At 55.8% G+C, this 26,587-nt stretch overlaps 1 protein-coding gene across 3 annotated transcripts; it reads left to right on the forward strand.

Moving 5' to 3' along the window:
- Window positions 1–5,287: 5,287 nt before the first annotated feature.
- Window positions 5,288–24,642, forward strand: CUEDC1 (CUE domain containing 1). Of its 3 annotated transcripts, none has more exons than XM_080682341.1 (10): window positions 5,288–5,834; window positions 10,056–10,183; window positions 14,978–15,104; window positions 15,795–15,987; window positions 16,876–16,959; window positions 18,116–18,187; window positions 18,993–19,086; window positions 19,853–19,911; window positions 20,646–20,716; window positions 23,099–24,642. In XM_080682341.1, the coding sequence occupies exons 1-9, from the start codon at window positions 5,436–5,438 to the stop codon at window positions 20,711–20,713; spliced, it is 1,224 nt and encodes a 407-aa protein (XP_080538467.1). In that variant the 5' UTR covers window positions 5,288–5,435; the 3' UTR covers window positions 20,714–20,716; window positions 23,099–24,642. The 3 variants fall into 3 exon arrangements, with proteins under 3 accessions (XP_080538467.1, XP_080538469.1, XP_080538468.1); XM_080682343.1 differs by having other exon boundaries at window positions 23,033–23,171; XM_080682342.1 differs by having other exon boundaries at window positions 23,008–23,146.
- Window positions 24,643–26,587: the final 1,945 nt, after the last annotated feature.

The raw sequence follows: 26,587 nt of genomic DNA on the forward strand, positions 1-26,587 counted from the left end.
AGCTTCGTCTTGCATCTTTTGAACTGGAAGGCAGGGTTGGCCTCTTGATCGTGCCTCTTCTGGCAGCCACGCCTCATAGTTGGGCCTCAGGAGCAGATATGAATGAAGGTGTCCTGAGGACTGAGGCCACGGGGAAGGACCTTGGTACCTTCATTTGACACCTCGTGCCCTAGTCCTTGCCTGACAGCCCCCCATGGCTACAGACTTGGCCACAGAAGTTGGGGTAAGAGAGAAAAAAAAAAATTAAGAGAGAGTGTCTTCTCTCCTGCCTCCCCTTTAAAAAAAAATTCTACAGATTTTACAATATTTGTTCAGAGGAGGAAGCTTCTTTTTTTCTGCCCCACCCTTAGATTAGACTAAATGATGGGGAATGGTCCAGAGAGGTAGATGGCTCACCCAAGATCACACAGCAGGGCATGGCAGAGCTGAGTCTGTCTCTCCCTCTCTTCCTCCTCCTCCTCCTCCTCCTCCTCCTCCTCCTCTCAGGTCCACCCAGGCCTCCTTTCCCTAATGGCTATGCCCAAGGGTCCTCTCTGCCCTTCCTGACTCCCACCCCCCACCCTGGCTGCCCAGGAGCTCCAGGCACCCAGTGTGGCTGCCCAGGAGCTCCAGGCACCTAGGGAAGGAGGCTGGCTTTGTTGCCGCCTCAGCAGCTGTGGCCGTTTGAGTTTCCATTAAGCCATTTCCGAGCCTTGGGCAGGAGCAGGAGGCTCGGCATTTAAAGGTCACCCGGCTTTTGAAGCTGCAGCGACATTAATAGCTCGGGAAGAAAACAAGCCTGTGCAGGGGCAGGAGGACAAGACGCCTCTGTCAGGGCTGCGCCCTGCTCCTCCCACTGGATGCTCACACGCATACCCACAAACACACACACTTATACACACACACACACACACACACACACACACACACACACACACACACCCTGAGAGCCTCCCTGTCTCCTGTCCCACTCTCCCTTCATTTCTCCCCCTTTTGGGGCCTCTCCAGCTCAGAAGCCAAGAAGCTGGGCAGACTTCCCCACGCCCCACCCCCACCACCTCGGAGGTGACAATTGGACAAGGATGCAGCTGCCCCGGCCCAGCAGCCTCTCCATTAACACTGCCATTACCCACTTGAGGTTTCCCCAGAACTTAGCCATGGTTACACAAGCATCCCAGGGGTCATATGACCTCATTCTGGCCCTGCCGGCTTTTGCAGCCTGGATTCCTGATGGGCCAAAGTTAGCCCCGGCCTACGCTTCTTGTACGGGAAATGAAAGGGCTGGCAAGCAGGTTGTGTCTTGCTTGCCAGTTCTAATCACTCGGTAGTGGCCGGCCCAGCGTGCTTTGTTAAAAAAACAAAAAGTGGTTCTGAGGACAATAACACTTGGATGGATTAGTGATGTCTGCCAGGGCCACAGGAAACAAACTGGTGGCATGTGTACCTCGTATTTCCCACCTTGGGATACATTATTCTGAAACGCTCAGATCTTGGATTCTAAGATCCCTTGGGTGGTTGGGTGGTTCCTTTTCCTTTTAGTCAGTCCAAGGGTGGGGGCAGGGCAGATTCTTGGATTCTGAGAGAGAAGCCGCTCTGTTTGCCCTTTCTTAGGAGCAGCCATGGCCTGAGCCCTGGGACACCACCTAGTGGCCTGGTGTGGTGGCACTGGGCTGGGCCCAGATCTTGGACCAGAGACAGTGAGTCCCTCTCCAGGCTGTGATCAAAGCAATCACAGATGGATCACCAGATCCTATCTGTCCCTTATCCCTCTCCCTGGGGGGGTTTCAGAGAGGGAGGCCAGGGGTGTGTAGGGACAGAGCTGGCCTGGGGCAGTCCCACCCACCTTCAGAAGAGAAAGGGTTGGGCAGGGAAGTGCTGTCAAAGGAGACCTCTGGCCTTCCAGCCCCACCCCCTGTGAACCCCCACTCTTCAGAGGTGAGTCCTGGTCCTCATGGGGGACAGTGGAATGTCAAGTCAAACCTTGAAGGGAGTCGACCTCCTGCTCCTTGGAGCCGACGCTGGGTTAGAAAAGGGACCAGCCTGACACCAGCCTGGCTGCCACCCTCAGGCCAGGTGACGATGGCTCATGGCACCTTAACCATGTCACGGGACTGCCTTGGCTTCAGTAGTTTTGTCTGTGATGGGGGATGGAGAGTCAGGCATGCCCCTATGTAGATGGTTTGTTGTGAGGACTAAAGGAGAACATACGGGAGAAAGGGCTTTGGAAGTGAAAAAGCCTCCAGCCACCATAGCCATGAGCCCAAGGAGGAAGGGAAGGGAGGATGGTCCAGGTGTTGTGCTCCTGAGCCTCTCCTTCCCTTCTTGTCCACCAAACGAATGCCCACGACGGGGCCAGGCACTCTTAGGCACTGGGGATGCCGCAGTGAATAAAGCAATGACCTTGCCCTCACGGGGCTTCCATTCAAGTGGGGAAGATGGTCAGTGACAATTAAATATGAAATCTCTCCGGGATCTGTTTCATGAGGGTGAAGGATTAGGGAACACTGGCAGATGGGATAGGTAGTATTGCCTCGCTGACAAGGTGATGCTTGAGTGGGGGCCAGAGGGAAGGGCAGGACGCAGCCATGTAGATATCTGTGAGAAGGACGGTGGGAAGAGAAAGTGCAGAGGCTCCTGGATGGGAGATGCAAGGCTTGTGGTGGCCAGAGTGAGGGAGGGGAAGGGAGGAAGTGAGGCTGTGTGTGTGTGTGTGTGCGCGCACACATGTGTGCATGGTTTGATGGCAAAGTTGGAGAGGTGATGCAGGCATGTGCACACCCATGAGCCACAATAAGGCCCATCTGAGAACCTGTCTCATTGGGTGCTTACTATGCTCCAGGCACCCTTATAAGTTCTATCACAACACCCCTGCCAGGTGGGTATTATTCCTATTTTTGACATAATCTTATTAGGCCCCGTCAGAATGGGACCCTAGGACTCTGGCTCCTGGGCTCTCACATGCCCCTTTGTGGACCCTCCCTGGCCTTTCAGGAGACTGTCTGGGATGATGTTGGGCAAGGTCAAGAGAACAACACTGGGGCAGCTTGCCTACCTCTCTGGGCCAGGAGGGAGTGACTCAGGCCTTGGCTGTCTGCTCAGGCTTGGAGTGAAGGTTGGCCGTTTGCCACCCCCTGCCAGGCCTGGATTCTTTTACTGGGAAGTGAAAGGCCTGGCTCCCTAGGACCTGGGGGAGGACAGGTGTGTGATGTCTGCCTTCCAATCCCCAGGTCACTGACAACGATGAGTTCAAGAAGTCTTTGAGTCAGCCTGCAAGATGTCTAACGGGCTCAGCGGGTTTGATTCACTTCCTTCTTCAGAAGGCGGGCAGGGCTGTCTGTTGCCCTGCCAGTGCCCAGAAGCTGGGGTTCAGGGAGGTGAAGTGGTTTCCCCAAGGTCACAGAGCCAGCTTTGGGCACAGCCAACAGACACCCCTCCTTCCCTCCCTTCCCCACTGTTGTCTGGGTCACATTTCCTCTGCTGGAATGTCGGCCAGGCTGTGCCCAGTCTCTGAGCCTGGGGCACACATGGCTGCATTTCTGAGGCTCCTTGGCTCTTAGCCCTGCAAGCCTGACTTGGCAGTTTTGGTTCTTAGGTAGTAGGTTCCTACTGTTGGCCCCTCTATGTACTGGCTGTGTGACTTTGCCCCTGTTACTTAACTTCTCTGAACTGGTTTCCACAGCTATGAAAAGGAGAGATGATAATACCTATCCCTGGCGTTGTAATCAAGATTAAATGTGAAGCTAGGCTGGCGTGGCTCAGCGATTGAGCGTCGACCTCTGAATCAGGAGGTCACTGTTCAATTCTGGTCAGGGCACATGTCCTTGGTTGTGGGCTCGATCCCCAGTGTGGGGCATGCAGGAGGCAGCCGATCAATGATTCTCTCTCATCATTGATGCTTCTATCTCTCTCTCTCCCTCTCCTCTTTGAAATCAATAAAAATAGGTTTTTTTAAAAAGATTAAATGTGAAAGTGCCTGGCACAGCTCATAAACCTAAATCCTGCCTTAATTCTTTTATGTGTTTTAAATTGCTTTTCATTTGAGCCGTGCTGGTTGCAAAGGCAGCTTAGGACAGATCGATGACTGTGACCCTGAGGACCATCCTTCTCTCTGCTCCCAATCATGATAGCCACACCTCAGCCCTGGCCTCAGATTGCACTTGAGTTTGGTGAGAGGGGGCAGGGGATAGTCCTCTGAGAGATGGGGGCCTTAAGCCTGACTGGGTGCTAATTATAGGCAGCCTGGCTTGGGAGTCCTTGCAGAGTCCTGTGAAAATGGTATTCCTATACATCAGCTCCTTTCCCCCTGCATTTCCCAGGACCATTTCTGAGCCACTCTCTCCTCATGCGCAGAGCCACCCTTTGATGGAAAAGTCTGGGCTTTGCCACTACTGGCTCTGTATCCTTGGGCAACTCCCTCCTAGTCTTGGGCCTCATCTCTTCATCTGTATTATGGAGCAGGGTGTGGGGCTGGCTGAGAGTGTCAGCCTTTTATATGTCACGGCACACACTCACACAGACTACTTTTTCAAGGCTTTGCACCTGGGTTAATGGAAGAGGCTTCTTGACCTGTCCTGTCTCCAGCTGTCCAGGCCAGCCAGACATCCCCTGGCGCTCTGAGGACCAGTATCTCCTTCTAGAGGGAATTCCAGGGGTTGACATCCAAATAGTGGGGAAGGATAACTTAGAATCCCCCGCCCCATCTACGCTGGGCAGCAGCGTGGCCAGTATACTGACTGATCCTGCTTCTTCCTTAGCCTTCTGCGGCAGTGGCAGCAGCAATCACAGAGCTAACCGTGTTCCAGGCACTGGGCTGAGGATTACCTTGTTGAATTCTCATTGAGGCTCCTCTGCCTTCTCGGTGTCTATGCCTCAGCTTTCCCGTCTCCAAAACGGGAATGCTAGCACCTGCCTCAGTGGTGTCTTGAGTTTGGCCACACAGAACACAGGATGGTGCTGGGTACAGAGTAAGCCCTTGCCAACTAGTATAGCCCTCCGGTGTTAGCGAAGAGCTGTGGCTGTTCCATTATTGTAGCTGGAGAAAGCAGAAGGAAGCAGTTCTCCCGTGGGTGTGGCAGGGGTCTCCCTAATCCCCTTGGCCATCAGTTTGTTGCATTCTGCCCTTGACTCCTCTGTCTTCCTCCTTTTCAGGTGGGACCGTCCGTGGAGCTGGCCCCAGGATGCTCTGGGGGTGTGGATGACCAGCCTTCGAGCCTCCCACGGCCCAGGCCCGGATGCCGCCGCCCCACGAAGACCACTACCAGAGGGCCACCGGTGGCTCCGTGCCCTAGTTTCCTGACCCGGGGACCCCGCCCGTCCGGTCCCCACCTGGTCGCCCTGCAGCCGGGCAAGGCGCGGGGGTAGCTTCCCCAGCCCGCCAAGCGCGCGAGACGGCGCAGGGATCTGGGGAAAAGGGCTTGGCGCCGGCGGGCAGCACATTCACCCAAAGACTTGGCAAAATGACCAGCCTGTTCCGCCGGAGCAGCAGTGGCGGTGGCGGTGGTGGCGGTGGCGGTGGCGGTGGTGGCGGTGGCGGTGGCGGTGGCGGTGGCGGCAGCGGCGGTGGCGGCGGCTCCTCCGGGGCGCGTGGGGCCGGGGGCAGCGCCACGCCCACCTCCCAGGAGCTCAACAACAGTCGGCCTGCCCGCCAGGTGCGCCGCCTGGAGTTCAACCAGGCCATGGACGACTTCAAGACCATGTTCCCCAACATGGATTACGATATCATCGAGTGCGTGCTGCGCGCCAACAGCGGCGCTGTGGACGCCACCATCGACCAGCTGCTGCAGATGAACCTGGACGGGGGTGGCGGCGGCGTCTATGAAGACAGCTCGGACTCGGAGGACAGCATTCCCCCGGAGGTAGGGGCGCACGGCCTGGTAATGCACCAGGAGCTCCAGAGCTGTTTGAACCTTAGAAGACTTGGGTTATTCTTTGCCGGGGTTCTAACTAGCGAGCAGCCTTATTTTTCCTAGGGAAACGGTACCCAAGTCGGTCAGTGGCCTTATTTGATGGGCAGAAATCATGCAGTCATTCAACAAGCTCTGAGCACCTACTCAGTGGTATGCCGGGCATGGTACTAGACCCGGGGTCAGGGGTCATCAGAATCAAGGAGCTTAAAAATGCAGACACCTGGGCCCCATCCAACACAGGGAATGTCAATCCAAGGCTGGAGCCCTCTAGTATGTATTTTTCAGGAAATTCTACTCTCGAACCTCTGGGTATCCACCTTGATCAGGTCTAAGATTCTGCCCTCATAGAGTTCACAGCACAGTGGAAAATAGGGACAAGAATCAGGCAAGGGCAGCCCAGAGTGATGAGACCTGTGATGGGAGAAACAGAAGCAGGACGGGAGGGTATGGTTTCCTGGAAGAGGGGATGGCTAAGCTGAGACCCAAAAGAAGAGTGAAGAACGAGGGCAAAGGTGTGCAGGCAGAGGGAGCAGCTTTGACAAAAGCTCGGAGGTGAAATAGAGCATGAGTCGCTGGGGAACTGACAGCCGGACCATCTGTCAGGATCCTTGAATGAGTGGAGACCAGGAGGTTGAGGAGGCCTTACTTGGAGAAAGTGGGGCTGTGTCCCTAGAACATAGGGAGCCACGGAAGAGGAGTGACATCAGACTTCGTCTGACTGAGGCATGATGGAGGCAGTAGAGAGCGACAGATACCCAAGCCCTTCTCTCCTCCCTCTTCACACTTTGGATGGGGGAGATGCCACCAACCCACTTCCTGGGCGTGGCCAATCTCCCTGGCCCCAAACAAGAGTTCAGTATACCTTTGGTCCCCCAGTCGCCACAAGGCCTGCAGTGCTGGGTGCAGAACGGGCACACAGGTTCTTTCAGAGAGAGGGTCACTGCCAGCAGGGGCATGAGGGACACGCAGCCAAGACGGAAGGACCCAGCGGATGGGACTTAACACTGCTCTTCATTGAGTCACAACCTGTGCCAGACACCATCCTTGTGCTTTAGATGTCTCCTCTCTTCTAGTCTTCACACGCTTTGTGAGGTGGCGCTATTATTATCCTCGTTTACAGCGAGAAAACCTAGACCCAGATATGGCCTCAGAGTCCAACTCAACACAGCCCTGCAGGCAGCCGCTGTCCATCAATCAGAGTCATCCTGCAGGGCAGAGCGCACTAGCCCTTCCTCCCTTAATGGCTGCTGCCTGGGCTGTCTCTCTCCAGGCAGAGGACAAGCTCTGTGGGCAATGACATCTGGCTCATCCTGGTGTTTCCTCTCGCACCCGGGACAGTCCTGGCACAGAGCAGGCCCTCGGGGAATATTGTTAAGTGGATAAATGGCGCTGCTGTCTATACCTAGTTTTCTTTAGTCTCTTTCCCCTGGAGACCACTCCTTCGACCTGCCTGGATTAGCAAGTAGAGGGAGTATTAGAAAATAGAAATTTTCTTTGTGAAAAAGAGGGGTGAGTGCATGTATGACTGTGAATGTGTGTGTGTGTGCGTGTGCGCACGTGTTTACAGATACCTCCTTTAAGCGTGAGCTGGAAGGAAGGTTCTCTGTGAACTCTGACCCTGTAGTCTTGTTTGTTCTGACGGTCTGGCAGGTGGGATGCTGTTTCCTCCTTTGTTCACGGCACCCACAGCCCCGAGAACCTCTGCACGGCTTCAGCATCCCCTACATAGGCCTGCACTGTGTGTGCTTCTGTTTTTCTAAGAATCTTGCTTTCCAGATTGGGCCCCTTCTCAGAACCCCTCCTGGGCTGTTTCCCCAACCCCCCACGTTTGGAGCTCTGCCGGGGCCCACCGGCGGGCAGTTCCTGAGCCAGCGGAAAGTGCTTCGGAAAATTTATGAGCAGCAGCTGGAATGACAATAACTGCTGACTGGAAAAAGCCCCCTCTCTGAAGGCTGATGGATGGTGGGCTGGCCAGAGGGGTACCCTTGCCGCAGAGAAACATCTTCTGTCAGATAAATGGCCAGACCCTGACCCTTAGAGCACCTGGCAGGCATCCATCACCCACACTGAATTAAGTCAGGAGGCCGCAGAGCTGAAAACTTCAACACCTTTAGAGTCAGAAGAACAATCTCATTGTGGCTGGTGAGGCTGCGGGGAGGGAGGTCGGCGGGGGTGGGAGGGTGATGGGGTAGGAACATGGCTGGGGTTACTCTCCCCGGAGACGGGGGATCAGCCTTTCCAGAGCGTGCCTGGCCTGCTGCCTGCCTCCTTGGCGTTTCCTTGTTCTGCTCCAGGAGCCTCTGATAAACGTCTGGTTCTTGCAGCCCCAGGAGGCCGCACTGAGGTGCAGGAGAGGCTGAGAAACAAGGGGTCCTCCTGGTGCAGTTGTGGATGCCTGATCTCCCTGAATCTGGGGGGCCAACTGCTACGCCAGTTATGGGAAACCCCAAGCAGCTTCCCTCTGGGAACGATTCCCACTGAGCTCTCCCTTCCTCACCCCTGTCTCACTCAGACCAGCCTCAGTGGGGACAGACCAGACCAGCTACTGAGGGAGGAGAGGCTCAGCCTGGAACCCTGTCCCTCAGAGCAGCGAGGTCTGGGGAACAGGGAACGTGGGCTGGGGGACAGCAGCAGCATGGACTCTGGATGTGCCAGATAGTTGCTGAGCCGCTGCCCTATGCCAGGTACGGGGGGTCCGCCCATGAACAGGACTGGAGCTCACAGTGTTCTCTCCCTCTTCTTGTGGAAATTTGGGGTAGGCAGAGTAGCAGCCTGAAACGCAGCTACATTCTCCTTTTCTGCAAAAGCATCTGTTTAAATACTTTCTGCCTCAAAGGAAAGAACGTCAGTGCATTCCAGGGCGGGAGGTCTCCTTGGGTCAGGCTGGCTGTGTATGCACAGAGCGTATGCGTGTGTGTGTGTGTGTGTGTGTGTGTGTGTGTGTGTGTGTGTGTGTACTCATGTGTGCATGCTCACTCACCACCTGCCCATCTGCCAGGTGTCCCTGTGAGACTCTGCAGCCCGGCCCAGCCCAGGCTTGCAGAGGCAGGGCAGAGTCAGTTTAGCAGTGACTTCTGCAAACTCACTTGAGGTTAAGATGTGGGACCTGGGGACTCTGGGGCTGATTGACAGGCCCTGAGCCCTTCCCATATTCTTTGGTCTCAGAGGAGATGGGAACAGAGCTGGGGAGGAGAGGACACGGGAGCAGGAGGCTAAGATATAGGCCGGTTGGGGTTGTGTGACCTGGGCTCTCCTGGCTGATAACTGCCTCCTGCCCTAGACTCCTCTATGGGCCTTTGAGGAAGGGTCCAGGTCAGGCCATGTAGTAGGAACCCCAGCTTTTGCTCACCCCTTGGCCTCTCCCTGCCCCTCTTTCTGGCTCCTGCATGAAGACAAGAGTCTAAGAGGGAGAGGCATCCTGGGCACACCCCCTGCCACTGTCCTCCCTGGGAATCCACCCTGGGAAATGCAGGCATTGTGACTGAAGGAGGAACCTTTGCTGAGGAGAACATGTTCAAGTTGAGGTTCAGTTCTAAAAACAGTTGAGTGGCTTTTGCCATGTCACTTAGCCTGGGTCTCAGTTTCCTCATCTATAAAATGGGTTAGCAATCCATATCTATCTTGCCAAGTTGTTTGAGGCTAAGGCGAAATAATCCATGTGGAAGTACTTTGAGAGAGGGTGTGGCTGATGTTGAAGTTAGTTATCAACAATAACACATGTCTAGAAGAGTCCATGAATCATAAGTGTGCAGCTCAGTGACGTTTCACCAGCAGCCAGATCAAGAAACATCAAAGGAACCCGGAAGCCCCCTCTCGCCCCTTTCTGGCCTTCCCCACCCTCACGGAGGTCACACTGCTCTGACTTCTCTCACCGCGATTTGCTTTGCTTGTTTCTGAACCGTATTTGGGTGGATAATGCTGCTCTGAACATTCTTTTGGGGACATGTGCTTTCTTGTCTGTTGAGTATGTTGGAATTGTAGGGTCAGGGGCAGCCATGCGTTTAGCTTCAGTACATAAAGCCAGAATGGTTTTTGCAAAGTGCCGGTTGTAACAATTTACATATCTACCAGCAATGCAGAGTTCTCTTACTACACATCCTCGCCCACACCTGATTATTCAAGTTCAAGGAAGAGCTGCTAATATTTCTTTCTTTATTCTCTCCAATACAGATCTTGGAAAGGACTTTGGAACCTGATAGCTCCGATGAAGAGCCCCCGCCGGTGTACTCCCCACCAGCTTACCACATGCACATGTTCGACAGGCCTTACCTTCTGGCTCCGCCCACTCCACCTCCCCGGTGAGAATCCGGCTTCTGTCAGAGCGCAGGGCAGTGGGGAAAGGATCTGGGGCTGGGACTGAGTACAAACACAGTGGGAATCTTGGCTGGACCCCTCAGCAAGAACAGGCTTCTACTGCAGCAAGACACATTTTAGCTAGATACCAAGAAGAACTTTCAAGAGCCAACATTCACTAAATTCCTCCTCGAGGCTAGCTGCTATGCTGAACACCATACAGGACAGAGCCAAGGCTCAGCCTCTGCTTTCTGAGAGCCGATGGTCAATGGAGATGCAGAGCGGGAATGACAAACACATGGAATGTGTACTGACATTTCCCCTCTCCAGCCTGTGCTACTGATAGATCACTGTGCTCATTCCTGCTCAGTTGAGACAGAACCTCAGAATCCTCCTCAACATAATACTCCCAGACAGTCACCAGTAATTGATGGGATGACATGTATTTGCCATCCCTGGTTTAGGGATGTTGTGGGGAATTTTAAAAGTAATGGGAGCAAGTAAGTCTCTTTTTCTAGGATAGTTCAATAACTGGAGGCAGGGGAGTAGACTGTGAGGTCCTTGGAGACTTCTTCCAGGTGAGGGACTCTGTGATTTGGAAATTTAACATGAAACTGGCTGTCAGCTGGGTCCCCTGAGTCGCTGAGGTGCTTGTTTTTCTGGGCCTCATGTTTGGGGTGGGGCTTGCTGGAGCCCAGGTGTCTCTTCATCCTAAAGCTGCTGTTCCTTAGAATGACTCAGGCCTGGGGTGGTAAGGGGTGGTGGAAATGATGGGACAGGGGACTTGTTCTAGTGGATCTTCTCTTCTGGACATCTTGGGAGCCTCAGACAGTGGTAGTGGAGAACTCTGTTATCATACAGGTATAGACAGTAATAACATTTATTTACGAAGCACTGGCAAGCCATCACATTCAAATCCTCTAACGGCTTCTGAGGTGGGCACAGCCGTCATCCCCATTTTACAGATGAAGAAACTAAGCCTAAGAGAGGTTTCATAATTTCACCAAGACTACCGAGCTGGGATTTGAATCCAGGTCATTTTGACTCCAAACCCAATGCTCTTAATTGCTGTGTCCAGTTGCCTCCCTAATGAGAAAATTCTCTGTGATTGAATCTTAGGGAGCTGAGAGAGGCCCAGCAGATTATGGGGGGACGGAGGGGAGCAATGTTTTGAGGCAGGGACAGGAGCAAAGCTGGGCTCCTTTTATCACAAGTGGGACTAGGAGGCTGTAATGGGGTGGGAGGCAGGGAGTAAGTAGGTGGATTGGGGTGAGACCTTGGCAGGACTTTCAGCCTGAATTGGGGCTAAATGATTTCCCTTTGACTTAAAAAATATTTTATCCCAATATGTTTTTGCAAATGGTTTAATTTCTATTAGGCAGAGTGGTTCTGCCCATTTTTCAGAAGGGAAAACAGGCCATAAGAGACAGGTGTGGGTATCCTGGCCACGTCCTCCCTCCCCTACTCTGGCTGGGTGTTCAGCTGCAGTGGGTGGGGTAGGGCTGGAAGCAGGGGTGCTGCAGTCCAGTGATGGGAGCCCCAATTGGGGGCAAGGTGACCTTAGCACTAGACCAAAGCTTAGGAGGCCTTGTTCAGACCCTGTGACTTTGAAAAGTCTCTGACCCAGAAATGAAGGCTTTGCTAGGCTGGGGGTGGATACAGAGAAGAGAACATGAGTTGTAGAATGCTCTCCCCGCCCGCCCCACCCCCCACCCTCGCCCCTTCCTTCAGCTGCCTAACTTCTGATCTTTTAGGTGCCTTTGCTCTGAGGCCCTTGGCTCACTACTTAATGTCTCTGAGCTTCGTTTGCCTCATCTTTGCCAAATGGGAATGCTAATCCCCGCCCAGAGCTGTTGGAAGGATTGCGTGAGAGTTGTGGGTGGAACACTCAGCAGAGTGCCAGGCATGGGTCAGGTCTACTACCATCGGGGGTTCACTGCTCCTCCCACCCCCTGCTGCATGGCTGCCTCTGAGCTTTAACACTGAACACTGAGACCAGTGGCGAGGCTTCCCTCAGAGGCCAATGTTCAGAGGGGCAGTGCCAGCCTCCACCCATGTGCCCCTTTGCTCCAGGATGGCCCTGCTAAGCCCAAGTCTCTCCACCCAGCATCTGTCAAGCCACCTACAGTATGTAGGTGCTGAACCATGTGTGTGATACAGTGATGAACACAGCACTGCCTTGACACCTCCCCCTGCCCCCTGCAAGGAGGTCAGAGTCTGGGGGAGGCATATACCTGGGGGCAGGGGACAGCAAAGGCTGCCTAGAGGAGCTGATGCCCAAGCTGCAACCTGGTGAAGCGGATAGGAGGGCATTCCAGGCAAAGGAAGCAGCATGTGCCAAGGCCTGGTGACAGGAATGAGGGGATCATCTGGGGAACTGCAGGATGTATGGAATGGCTGGGTGAGGCTGGAAAGGCAGGCAGGTCATGGCTGTGCTTTATCCTGCAGCCGGGGCTTTAAGCTGGAGAGTGAGTGCTGTGACGTGGTTAGTGCTCTAGGATCTCCCTCTGGCTGCTGGTGGAAATCAGGTTTGAGTAGGAAGTTGGGGGAGGAATGGCCTGGCACCTTTCCGGCACCTCCAGGCACTGGGGTGCCTATGAGACTGCAGATGGGGAGGGGTTTGGGAGCTTGTCCTGCTGGGGCACAGACAGGCAGGGTGATCCCAGGGGAGTGTGCCTGGAATGCCTGGATCCTGGGTCCAGGTTTTTCCTGAATGATCTGGGTGCGCTGGGAAGAGGGCCTGACCCAACTGGGCCTCAATGTCCATGCTTTACCAAAAATCCTGCCTGGAAGGTTTGGCTCTGAAATCCTTCTGGGGTCTGTTCCATGGGTAACCCGGGAGGTCTGATTGAGAGTGGAGTTCTAATGTTGGGGTCCAAGGGCAGGCTCAGGGCAGGAGAGCCTCCCCAGCCTTCCCCCCACCCGCCCGCCCAGCCTTCCCTGTCTTCTGGGCTCTGAAGGCTCTGAAACCCAGAGGACCCCTCTGCACAGGCCACCTGCTGTTTTTCCCTTGAAATTACAGCCTTGGAAGTTTTTTATTTGCCTCCCAGCTCATTTCTGACATTCCTTTCCGACCACAGTGGAGTTGCCTGGGCTGCCTGGGCTCAGGGCCCCCCTGTCTCTCACAGCTACAGGCTGACCTCATCTCCACGGGTGCCAGGGCCAGGAGGGGGCTGGGCCTGCCCTTCCTCCAGGACTTGGGGCCCAGCAGCGAGGGAATCAGCTGAGGACAAGACTACCACTCCTCATCCCCCCACCCCACCCCACCCCCTCTGGGCTTTCCAGTAAAATGTCTAGAGGAGTCCAGATGGGACTCCAGGGCTCTCCCTCCGCAGCTTTCCTGGGTGGCTCTAGGTGTGGCTGAGTTGGGGTGGCCACCCATGTCCCAGATAAAGACCCTGAAGCCCAAGGAAGGGTGCTGACCCTGGAGAGGATTTCTATGCTGGGATTCATCAAAGCTGGTCTTCAAGGCCCTGAGCAATGGGGTGCCTGCTCCCTTGCTCCTCAGGCCCTTAGAAAAAATGAAGCCTCCAACAGAGACAGAAGGCAGAGTGATGTAGAGACAAGGCTGCCTACGAATCAGCCAAGCTCTTCTGCAGACCATCCCCTCCTCTGTGCAGCGAGGGGGTGAGGAGGCATGCTGGGGTTTCCTTGGCTCCAGTCTGCCTGTGCCGCTCCCACTGCGCACTTAGCAGCTTGTTATCCCGTCTGCTGCCGCCCCCGCCCCTCCTTCTGGCCCCCGCCAGGCCACCCGCCCAAAATAGAAAAGGAAAGGAAGTTATTTCCACAGGCAGCGGCAGCCCAGCCGGAAAAGCTCCCCTCCAGTGAGGGGGCCGCGGGATTCCTGGAGCTGGAGACCAAATCAAAGCCAGGCCCTGGAGCCAAAGTGGCCCCCACCGCCCCCAGCTGCCTTCTGCGTGTGTCACTCCCTGGTTCAGCAGAACACGTGTCCTGCGGTTGCCACGCTGCAGGCCACCGAGGAGCTGTGGGGAGCTCCTGGCGGGGCCCCAGGCTGCCCTCAGGCCCAGGGCGGCGCGGGGGGGGGGGGGGGGGGAGCCTCGGGATGGGGAGGGCTTGGGCTACTGCCTTTCTTCCTCTCCTTCCCTCCTGGCTGTGGGCCTCTGTCGTGGCACAGACCTCCTGCCAGGCTGCCAGGCACCTGGCCTATGAGGAGCAGCCCCTGAGCACCCCCTGGAACAAGAACCCTCCTGCTCAACGTGCCTTTCAGAGCACCGTTCAGGAGCCTGAGAGGGGCTACACCGCGTGGGCAGGGAGGCAGCAGTTTCTAGATGAGAAAGGCTCTCAGAGGGGAGCAGGTCTCACCCTAGACCACCCTGCTGGCTTGTGGCTGTGCCAGAACTGGAGCCGGGATTTGCTCTACCCTCTAGGGGTCCTGGTGTCCTCATGTCCACCCACCCCTGCGTAAGGACATTCATAAAGGCGTGGGGCGGGCTGGGCTGCTGGCTCATTGGGAGCACACCTGTTACTCAGCAGCCACGAGCTCGCACTGTGCGGGGTGCTAGGGATAGAAGCATAAAAGAACACGATCCCTGCTGTCTTTAGAGGATGTTTGTAAACATCTACGTCTAAACCCACTCCGTCCAGCACAAGCGCCGTGAATAGAGAGCTCTATAGGCTTAGAGACCTTGAGGCCACTGTGGTTGCACAGCTGTGAATGGAAGCAGCGGAGACCCCGGGAAGCAGGAGTGCCATTCTGAGCAGGATCCTGGTGTGACGGACCAGGACACCCGTGTTTGGGCCTGACTGTTCCCTCCTCGTTGTCACCTCTCGCCCTCCAGCATCGATGTGCTGGACTCCGCACCCCCTTCCAGCCAGAGGCGCTATCGGAACTGGAACCCGCCACTGCTGGGCAACCTCCCCGATGACTTTCTCCGCATCCTGCCCCAGCAGCTGGACAGCGTGCAGGTATGGAGGGATGCCCCACCTGCCTGCACGGCCTCTCTGCTTGCCCACAGTTTGGGCCAACCAGTTTCACTTTCTGATATTTAAGCCCAGGCGGAGCCATTTCTCTTGCCCTGGGTTTGTAGGGAAAGAATGCTGAAGCGAAAGCCTCGTTTCCTGTTCCACCGGGAAGGTGACAGCCCTGAGGACACTCTGGCTGCAGCCATCACCCCAGGCAATGGGGGAGGTGGCATGGGGATAGCCAATGGCAGGAAGCCAGAGCGCCTTCCTTCCCTTTCCTGGGAAAGGGCCACGGCCACCTCTCCCCAGAGGTTGGCATGTCCCAAGGGCTCTTGCAGAGGGGGTGGCACCCTCAGACCACTGGTACAGGGAGAGGTTTGAGTTTGGGGATCGTGTGTAGGCTATTGAGCCGTTTACAGATCACTTTTCAGGACTGTTCAGGGTGTAGAGCAAGGCATGGCGTGGTCCAGGAGAGGAAACGTCGTTGTTAAGCTCTTGCTGCTTCCTGAGCAGAGGGGTCTGTGGCCCGTGCAGGGGATCTGGGCCTGTGACTAGGTCCTGAAAGGAAGTGCAGGTCCCAGGGTGCGGCTGGAAGATCCTGGGAGAGGACAGGTGTTCACCCAGATGTGCACGGATGTTTATGCTCGTGTGCCCTTGTGACTAGGCATTCAACATGCTCGCTCCCCTCCTCAGGGCAACCCCAGGGGCTCCAAGCCCATGAACAGAGAGGGAGGCCTGCCCCCCACGGCCGGGCCCGGGACCCGGGACCAGGAGAGCCGCTGGAAGCAGTACCTGGAGGACGAGAGGATCGCGCTCTTCCTGCAGAACGAGGAGTTCATGAAGGAGCTGCAGCGCAACAGAGACTTCCTCCTGGCCCTGGAGAGAGGTGATGCACCGGGTGGGGCACTGTGTCCCTTCTCCGTGGTGGAAGAAGTGGCTGACGTTGGCTGTAGCCTTGGGGCTCAGGCAAGGCAGGGGGCTGGAGGCCAAGGGTTGAGACATGGCCTACACCCCATGATCCCTGTGGGAGCCCCAGAACCCTGCCAAATGGGGACCAGCATCACCAGCTACCCCTTCTCCCACTCCCATATTCAGAGGAAGAGAGATGTGCCCTCTTACGCCCTCTTCTTCCCCCTACACGTCTGCTCTGTGCCAGGCACTGGCCTTGGCATGATGCATCTGGAGCTCTGGGAAAGGTGACTGGTCTGTGGGTGCCAGAGTTGGAGCCTCTCTGAGTGGAGGATGTCAGAGCAGGGGCTCTTGAGTTTTGGGGGTGTTTGGGTTGTCTTTGGCCCAGGGACCCTGCTCTCCAGCCTGGCTGCCTTTTCCCTTCAGGGAGAGAGTGTGTTTGGGGTGGAGTGCAGCGAGAGGTCTGTGACAGGTCTGTCTTACAGGTCACAGTGGCAAGTGTGTGTGTGATTGACAGCATGTCATAGGGGAGGAACAAGGTGTGCAGGGAGGAGGGTAGGCTGAGACAGAGGCCCAAGGACGGCCCCAGTTCTGTAGCAAAAGTGCTGGGGGTCTTTGAGCATTTCCTTTTAAACAAAAGGGTTAGACTATATGATCTTCAGAGTCCTCTGATTCTGACATTCTACAATTCCAGTGCTTGTCAGGGCAGTAGTGTCTATGATAGCACTGGTTCCTTGACAGCCAACAAACGTGTGTGCACATATTTTGTGTGCTTGTGTGCGAGTCTAGGGGTTTGGCCTCCAACCACCGCCTTGGTTTCAGCCCAGGCGCTAACTTCTCTGACCTGAATGTGGTCCTTTTCCAGATCGATTGAAATACGAGTCCCAGAAATCCAAGTCCAGCAGCGTGGCTGTGGGAAATGACCTTGGCTTTCCCTCTCCTGCCCCAGGTAACCTTGCCTTCCTGGGAGGGAAGCCCCCAGCTGTGCTTTGCATATTTGGAGTTGGGGGTAGGGTGACAAAATGGGCTGGCAGGAGGGTTCTGTCCCCACAATGCACTCACTGTGGAGTGAGATGGCCCCTCTACTTAGCAGCCCTGAGTTCTTATAATCCAGCAGCTGCTGGAGCCCACAGCTGGGGTTGGCTAACACGCTGGCTGAAGTCCTCAGAGGTGTCTGGAAACATGGGCAAGAAGGGGACATGCCACACCACTTAATGTCTATCTGGGAAGGAGGGACAAGAAGGACTAAAGAGACTTCCAAGCCTTGGTCTCTGCCCCAGGGGGAGCTTATGGAGATACATCTAAGAAATGGGTAGAGCTACCAGCAAAGCTTAGGACACGGTGTTGATTATAGCAAATGCACCAGGAGGAGAAGGGCAGGATTAGTCTGGGAAGGGGTCACTCACTCATTCACTCATTCACTCATTCATTCATTCATCTGGTAGTTGGGGAATATCTACTAGGCGCCAGACCCTGCCATTGTATTGGAGGAAGGGAATTTTGAGCTTCATCTTAAGATGGTGAGAAGCAAGAATTGCCTCACGAGTGGGCTAGATGCCTCCAGGAGCCCTAAGTGGCTGAGGAGGGCCAGGGGCGTACAGTAGCCTGTTGGAATGCACAAACGAGATCAAGCTGGGAACATGGGACAAAGAGACCCAGAGATCTCTGTTCCACACTCAACACCTGGACTTTGCCTATATATGTGCGTGGTGGCCCTTTGCCAACCAGAGCCCTCCACACACACCCAGGCTGCCTGCCTCAGAGACAGAATCCACAGACCTTACATGGTGCAGTGGAGTGGGGGCGGGGAGCAGGGGGTGGGGAGCTCAGCCCATCCTGGCTCACAGGAGAAAATCCTGTGGGACTGATTCATAAGCAACAGGCTGGAGCTCTGGCCCCACCAGATGTGCATCTGAGGGTTTTAACAGCAGCCTCTGTCCTTGATCCCGAATTAACTATAGACACCAGGGCCGCTGAGATGGATCAGAAGGACTCACAGGGGACTTAGTGAACAATGTGACTCGGATTAGCTGAGCTGCAGGGTGGAGGGCAGGGGCCTTCACTCTTCTCTCTCGCTGGCCCTCAGAGGTGTCTCCCCCTTCCAGGAACCAATGATGCCAACCACGCTGTGTCTGAAGATGCCTTATTCAGGGACAAGTTGAAACACATGGGCAAATGTGAGTCCAGCCCATGTGCCCCTCTCAGATCTTCTCAGACAGGCCCTGTGGCCTCATGGATGGGAGGGAGCCACCCGGAATTTTTAATGCAGCGGACTCTTGGTGAACCCAAGTGACATTTTAATCGCAGGCTGGCTCCCTCAGCCTTCTTGCCTCATTTCCCTCTGCAGCTGAGTCTGGATACAAATTAAGTTTTAAATCCTCTTGAGCTGTCTGCAGAAAAATACTGTGCTGCACCCTCCCCCCAAGTTTTACTATTCTCTGTGGCTTGAGGGAGCTTAGCCGGGCCTGAGTGGGGAGGTCTTTGCTAAGCCCACTTTCTGCAGGCGAAGAGGCCTGTGGGTCTGTGACCTCTTCCCACAAAGTCCTGCCAGCCAGGGCTCGCCTTCCCCTGCCCCGCCCCGTCCCACCCCTCCCACCGTACACACCCATGTGTGAATGAGGCTGCCATCCTTTCAGGCTCCATTTCAAGGAAAATCTGGGATTAGTCACGGAAATCCCAGAACCAACTCTGGAAATGGCGAGGGGAGGGGAGTAGGCGGCGGGAAAGAAAGCCAAGAGGCATTGCCGTTTGTCAAGCTGAGAAAGAATACCCAGATCTTGGGCTGCCAGCTGTCCCTGGTCCAGCTCCCCGTAGCCTGTGCTGCCCCTGCAGGCCATCCCAGGACGGCAGCCTCACTCCTCTGGGGCACCAGCCTGGCGTCACCTCCCCAGCTCCCTGGCCATCCAGCGTGTATCCGCCCCGAGCCCTGGTGGGTAGCTCCCTGGTGCTCCGCTGCTGGCTCACAGGTCTCTCTACCCGCAGCCACCCGGAGGAAGCTGTTTGAACTGGCCAGGGCCTTCTCGGAGAAGACCAAGATGCGGAAGTCAAAGAGGAAACACTTGTTGAAGCATCAGTCATATCCTTTCTGGCCTGGCCCTGGGAGGGAGTGGTGGGTCCTAAGGGCACCGAGACCCTGGGCTGGGCTCCCCGAGGCTGCACGTTCCCTCAGCCCTGGGCCCGGGCTCTGCGGCCCTCCCCTCTCCCTGAGCCCTGCTGCCAGCCTGCTGTCCCTTCTCTCTGTGCCCATCTCCACCACCATGACCAGGCCTGGGGAGAGTGCCAGCATCCCCCGCTCCCCCCCACTTCCTCCTGGAGGCTCAGAATTGTCCTACAACTTTTGTGCTTTTTGCCTGGAGTAAACGACACCTTGGGAGAAAACATGGTTGTTCCACTGAAATCAGCAAACCTTTCCCTAGTTTCTCCAGTTGAACTGATCCTCAGATCTCTCCGCCTCATTTCAAGCCTGTTGGCCCTGCTTTCTCACTTTCACTTCCTCGAGTAAAGATGAGGATTTCCACATTTTTACCCAGGCTCCCATCCCTGATTGTCAGATAGGGCCCAGGATATTAGAAGCTGAACAGCCAAAGGGGAACAGGGAGCGAATTGCTTCCCTGTTACCAGATGGGAGGTAGGTGAGGGCCAGGGCCTGGCTGCCCAGCTGAAAGGAACAGAGTCTGGGGGAGACCTTGCGGGGGCGGGGGAGAGGGGTGTTGGGGGATAAGGCTGGTGTGGTGGAAGCTTCCTGAGCTTGGAGCGGGTGGTAGAGGACTAAGGGCAGGGAGTTGGAGGCCTATGGCAGTGCCCACCCATCCCTGGGACAGTTTTCCTGAATGGCCGGGCAGGCTGGGGGCTGCTGCGTCAACAGCCAATCTCCTGGACGACGTGGAGGGCCACACCTGTGGTGAGGCATGGAGGGCGGGGTGGCTTGATCTCTAAGTTGCCTGTGGTCAATGGCCCTCCAAGAAGAGGGCCTGCCTGGGTGTTGCATGGATGATACATCAAGGATTTGGGGGGCAGGTGACCCAAAGAAATGGGTCCTCCCACTTGGACCATGTTGCCTCTCCCTTCCTTCCACCCCTGAAAGGGAGCTCCGGCCACACCCCCACCTAGATCTCTGCCCGGAGCACAGAGAGCCAGGTGCTGTTGCTAGGCAGAAGTCTCTGGAGTGTGGAGGGCAGACAGGCTTCAACTTGAGAACCAAGCTCCAGGCAGGTTCAGTCTCGGGGCCCAAGGCCTTTAGCATTCATGGAGTCCCTCCCAAAGACCACATGGACAGCAGACACTGCCTCAGAGCCCACTGTGCCTCTGAGAGAGGGACCTTCGGTGGTCGGGAGACAACCAGAAACAAGGGCTTGAGGGGCCTTGGGGGTCATCTGGATAGTCCCACTTTATAGATGAGGAAGCTGAGGGAAAATCTTGTCCAAGGTCGTGGAGCTCAGTGATGGAGCCAGGCTGGCAGACAGGTGTCCTAATCTGCACTGTGCCCTGCTGCCTTCTCACCAGACCCACACATCCCCCTCCCCCGGGGGTCAGCATGTGTCCCTGCAAACAAGGGGGTGCTCTTGCTCAGCCTGGGGACATGCCTGAGCAAGGACCTGCGGGTGGAGGATGAGGCAGCTTCCCTCTGCTTTTCAGATGAAGACTTCCGGGGCAGGCGGCAGGAGGTGCCCCAGGTGGAGGAAGCCCTAAGGGAAGGACAGTAAGAGGTAAGGCCTGGAGCCACAGCCGCCCAGGGCTGCCCGCCCCACACCCTAGGTGTCTTTGCAGGAGTCCAGAGGCACCAGGAAACTAGATGGTGCTGACCCTGAGTTTCTTCCCTCCTCATTGTGGCAGGGGACACGAGCTTCTGTTGGAAACTAGTCTTTTGCATTTCTTTTACTTGCTTATTTATTTGCTGAAGGATAATCATTCCTGCCAATGGCAGATGCTGGAGATAGGAAAAAAAATCAGCTTTACTCTCAAATAGTTATGGGCAATGAGTGAGAAAACAGTCCAGGACACACACAGCACACTGAGAGGACAATGTAGAAAAGACAGGGATGGCCCCACCCTGGCTGTGCACACACACACCTCTCCCAATGGCTGCTGGGTGGGGGTGGGAGGGTAGCATTTGCCACAAGCAGATGAGGAAACAGCCCCTCTCAGGTCAGCTCTGATTCTGGCTGGAGCCCTGGCCCCAGGCTGCTGTTCCTCCTCTCTTCCTGTGCATCCCTGGGGGAGAAAACAGAGAATGTCACTTCCTCCAGGACTAAGTAGCACCTGTCCCTCTTCTAGCCCCTCCCCGCAGCTGCTATCCTGTCCCCCTGTTTCTTGAGCTGACAGTGGCAGGTATGGCTGTTTCAGACGGTGCAGGGATACATGCTACCCTCAGAATAGTTGTGGAGACGGCGAGGTAAACCAGCGCGCAGAGGACACAGCCAGGAACAGTTCCCAGTGCCCTGTCCCTGCAGCCTGGGCACCTGGCCTCCACATCACCTCTAGTGACTCCCCACATCCTCCACCAGGCACTTCCCGACCATTTGTTCCCTCAGGTTTCCTCACCCACGTTGCTGCACCCACACGTCTCACTTCTCCAGAAGGCTCCCGTAAAGCCACGGGAAAGGCCCCCACTCCCACTCAGTGCTGCTGTCTCCTTCCCATGGGTCCCCAGGGAAAACACGTACAGTCCAAAGCCACTCCCGCACGGGCCCCTGCCCATCATTTCTCTCCTGAGTCTTCCAGCTTTTCCCTTTCCAGCTCCTTCCTCAAGTCTGCACCTCCTCCTCCCCATCTTAAAAATCACCCAACTTGTAAAAAAGTGGCCTCCTCCTTCACCCATGGCAGGCTGGCAGGCCCTCCCACTCCCTAGATTGACACCTGCCAGGTCCAGGCCTTCTCCTATGCTGTCCTCTGGTGCGCTCTTCTGCACGCTGTGCCCATCCCTTGGTTCCCATGGCCCCAGAATCCTGAAATCTTCTCAGGGTCCCTTTCTGTCTCCCATTACTCCTCCTACTCCCTCAATCCTACCTCTCCTGGTAGCTCTGCCCTTGACCTTCTTTGAAATCTCTCTCCTGCCCTGGCCAGTGTTGCTCAGTAGTTAAGAGCATCGACCTCACATACCCAAGGGTCCCAGGTTCGATTCCCCATCAAGGGCACATACATGGGTTGTGGGTTCAATTCCTGGCCCTGGTGGGGGTGCGAGCAGGAGGCAACCAATTGTGTGTGTCTCATATCGATGTTTCTCTCTCCCTCCCTCCTTTATACTCTCTCTAAAAGTCAATGGAAAAAAATATACTCTGGTGAGGATTAACAAAAAAAAAAAAAAAAGAGAGAGAGAGAAAGAAAGAAATCTTTTCACTCGCCATGGCATGGCCACCACCCTCTTTTACAGTATCAGTAATACTTCTGTGCATTTGGGTCCAAAATCTGAATCTCCATCTCAGCTCCATAACCCCAGCTATGCCCACGATAATCTTTCTAGCTCTAGATGTCAACTCGCTGAAGGCCCATCTCTCCCCCTGACTTCCCCACGTCATTTCTCTTACTTTTTCCTTCTCATCACCTGGTTAACAGCACTGGTCTCTTCACCGCCCCTACTCTGTTCACTCCATCGCCAGAACACTTTCGTTCCATTTATCCTTGCTCTCTGCACGGGTCGTCTGAGTAGTGAAGGTTTATGAACTCCTCAGGCTGGTGCGTGGGGCCTACTGAATTCTGACCCCCATTTACTTTTCTGCTGCTACAGAGGTTTCTAGTCTGGCTCATCTGAGCTACTACTGTATCACAGAGGGCTGGGCCCTCTGCCTCCTCTCAGCCCTCCCATTCAGCGGCTTCCATCGGAATTCTAGTCCCCCACTCCATCTCTAGGTGCCAGAGTCCCTGGTGTTCTGCAAGTTGGACCATTTCTAGAAGCTTGTGTGTGTGTGTGTGTGTGTGTGTGTGTGTGTGTGTGTGTCCCCAGGCAGAGTTCCAAGGCTGACAGTCCTCAGAGGAAGGAGACTGTTTCTGTCTTTGGTAGCTTCTGCCCAAAACCATCTCTCCAGGAACCAGTGGTGAAGGACCACGGGGCTTCACCGGAAAAGACTTCTCCCATCCCTTCTCCTTACCAGATGACAGCAGTTCCTCCTCGCTGGAGATGATCTGACCCGGTGGAGGCAGCCGGAGAGCAATACCGGCCCCCAGTTGAAGAGCCTAGCTGCAGCCGGACAGATGGACAGATGGTGCTTGAGTACCAAGGCCCAGTGATTCTCTAGCCACAGTCCAGCCGAGCCACTGCCACTTTCAATGGGACTTAGAACTTCGGAGTTGCATGCTGTGATGGGAGGAAGGACCTGGAAGAGGGGGAGGGGGGAGGGCGGTGATTGGCCAGCCAGGGCCCCTTTTGTAGCCAGGCTGTTCTATGGGCAATGAGTGGGAAATGCAGGATCCAACCCCCTTCTTAAAAAAGAAAAAAAAGAAAAAAGAAAAGCAACACCCAGAAACAGGCAAAGGTTGGAGTGCCACAAAGGGCAGGATGACCCTACCAGAAGCTCTTGGGCCTGATGGTGGAGCCCCTGCTTCCCAGCCTTTCCCATCATCCCTGCTGGGCCACAGACACTGCCTGATCCCCTACCCTATCCCCAGCTCCCTCTGGGCACTTGAGCCCTTTATTCCCACAGTCTTCTATGGCACAGCCCCTGCACAGAGCGCCTGGAGGGAGAGCCCTGGGCAGTCACGGGGCCCCCTCTGAGGGGTGATGGGCCACTAAAGAGAGGCATCTGCTGACTACCCTGCCTGGGCCCCTCCGGGCTGCCTCCGTTAGGGGCTGGCATGACCCCCAGCAGGGATGGGGAGGGTGGCCGCCCCGGAGCTGGAGGACTCTGGTTAGGCAGGAGTAGTGTGGGGCCAGGGGAAGAGGCTGTTAACCCCGGGTGGGAGCGCCTGGGGCAGAAGGGCTTGCTGGGTGCCCCTTGTCAAGAGCCCAAGATCCAGGTGAATGACCCCAGGAGGAAAAGGAGAACTCGGGGTTCTGCGAACCTTACCCGGCTCAACCACTGCCAATGGGAGGGAGACTGCCGGTCTCCGGCCCCACGGTCGGGATGAGAACGTGCTGACTTCTCTGGGGAGACGGGAATCCTGGGCAGCCCGAGGTTTGAGTCACCTTCTTTCCCCTCCCCACCCCTGAGGGTGGAAGCAGCCCAGCCGCGCGGGGGCTGGGAGTGCGAGCCAAGCTTTTGTGGGCCGGGTGGCCTCAAGTCACCCCCGAGATGATGAGGGCGTGGCGGGCGCTCAGGACCGCAGGCGGAGGCGACCCGCAATCGCACCTCTTTCCTTCCGCGTCCCGGAGTGCGGGAGGGGCCGGGCGCGCCACCGCGGCTGCACGTGACCACGTTTGGAAGTGCGGGGCCCACCCTCCTGCGGCCAGATGAGGCCCTGCTGGCCCCGTAGCCCGAGCTCCAGCCGGATCTGACCCCGAGGGGCTGAGGAGGGCCCCCGGGCGGTGGTCCTGGCCACGCTCTGAGCTGGAACCCTGCGCACCGCGGGGAAGCTCCAGCCCCACGTCTGTGTGTTGCTTTATTAGTGTTTGGGTTTTTCTTTTTCTCCTACGTGTGGGTTTTCTCTTGGGGCTGTTTCTTAGGAATTCCTGTAATAAAGACTTGGTGTTCTCTTGGTGCTCTGATGTGGCCGGCGACGTGGGCTGAGCCCTCTCTTCCCCCGTCGCGCAGAGTTTGGCTCCGGGAGCCCGGTCGCCCCGGTGGGCCATCTGCCTCGGGCCCCCAGTCGGCGTCCGTGGGGCCTGAAGGCTCAGACCTCTGCACTGCTCTCACGAGGTGACACCTGCTGCCACCTTGCCGCCCGCTGGCTTTGCTCTGAGAGCCCGCGTTCCCCGGGGAAAGCAAACCGCTTGCTGCTAGGCAAAGGAAACCCACAGGAAAGCCAGCCCCACGCCAAAGCGCCAGCTTGTCACCTCCTTAGATAAACAGAAAGCTGGAGAAAAGGCCGGACTGGAGGCTGCAGGGATGTTCCGTCTCAGACTTCAAAGGGCCCGCAGACATCTTCCAGGTCAAACATCTCGCTTCCCCCTCTCCCAGCTCAGCTGGACTACCTCCCACGCCAGGGAGCTCGCCGCCAAAGAGGAAGCTGGTGCCCTTCCAAACAGGGCAGTTCTCAGCGTTAAAAGGTTCTTCCCGTGTTGAGCCCACAGGCCTCCTGTGGCTTCCACCTGCACATCTTGTTTCTGGGCCCCCATCACCCAGGCCAAGGCCACCACTCTCCCCCGATGCCATGTTTGAACTGAGTGACCTGACCCTCTCCTTCGGGACAAACCACGCAGGCTCCTCCCCGCCCTACAAAGATGTTCTCCCCACGCCCTCTTAGACGGAGGCGGGCTTGTAGATTGGTGTACCTGGGACAGCTGGTGACTCGCCAAACATGCTGTTTGGACCTGGACAAACCGAGATTACCCTCTGGCCCCAGCTCTGTACATTCGTTACTGACAGCCCGGGACCCGTGTAATCCCCGCAACAAAGACGCAGAACTAGGACCGTATTAGAAGGGACAGTTCTCAGCCCCACTCCAGTCCTCCCCAACCAGCAACTCTGGGCATGCAGCCCAGCAACCTGTGGTGCGATGAACACAAAGTTTGGGAGCTATGGTGCCAGGCCAGCACATAGTATTGGCTTCGCAATAGAATTGCCTGAGTAATTAAAAAAAAAAAAAAAAAGTCCGGATGCTCAGTACCCCAGACCAATGAAATCAACAACCAGGGGTTTCTTTTGAAAACTCCTCCAGTAATTCAAGTCAGCCATCAAATTGGAGGACCAGCGCACTAAGCAGTCTGTTAGGTGTCTCATGTTAGCCCAATTAACCTAGCCCTGTAAATGGCCGCTTTACAGATGACGTAATGACAGTTCAGAAAGGTTAAATAACTTATCCAACATCCCAGAGCTAGCGAGGGGGGAAGCAGACTCCTAAGCCTGAGTTCCATTCCCTACACCTCTGCTGCTCCAAGTGTGTCCTGTGGGCCAGCAGCCCTGACATCACTGGGGGCTGTTAGAAATGCATGTAATCTGGCCCCACTCCAGAGCTCCTGAATCTGAACCTGGGGTGGATTCTCACACGCCCTCCCGAGGGCTCTGCTACATGCTCACGTGTGAGAGCCATAGTTCTACAGCCTCGCTACTCAAAGCTTGGTCTGTGACCCGGCAGTATCAGTATCATCGGGAGCTTGTTAGAAACAGAATTTCAGAGTCTACCTCAACCCTACTGAACCAGAATGTGCATTTCAACGGAAACTCATCAGGTGACTTGCATGTGCATTAAGACTTGAGAAACACTATTCTAGAACACTGGTTCACTGACGCTTGGGTCCCATTCCCAGAGACTCTGGTTTAATTGGGTTGGGATTTAGCCTGGGAATCAGACTGGAAGAGCTCCTCAGGTGATTCGAATATGCGGCAACGTTTGAGAACCACTCACCATTTGCCTATTAGTGTAGATGAGAATGAGAGTGATTGGAACCACAGAGGAGGGTGTAGGGAGAGAAGGCAAAGAAAGCTTAGGGAATCCAAAAGGAGTTCAGGAGAGGAAGCCTCTGGTCCATGTCGAGCAGTGTGTAT

This window comes from Plecotus auritus (genome assembly GCF_963455305.1).
Source record: "Plecotus auritus genome assembly, chromosome: 7".
NCBI lineage: Eukaryota > Metazoa > Chordata > Mammalia > Chiroptera > Vespertilionidae > Plecotus > Plecotus auritus.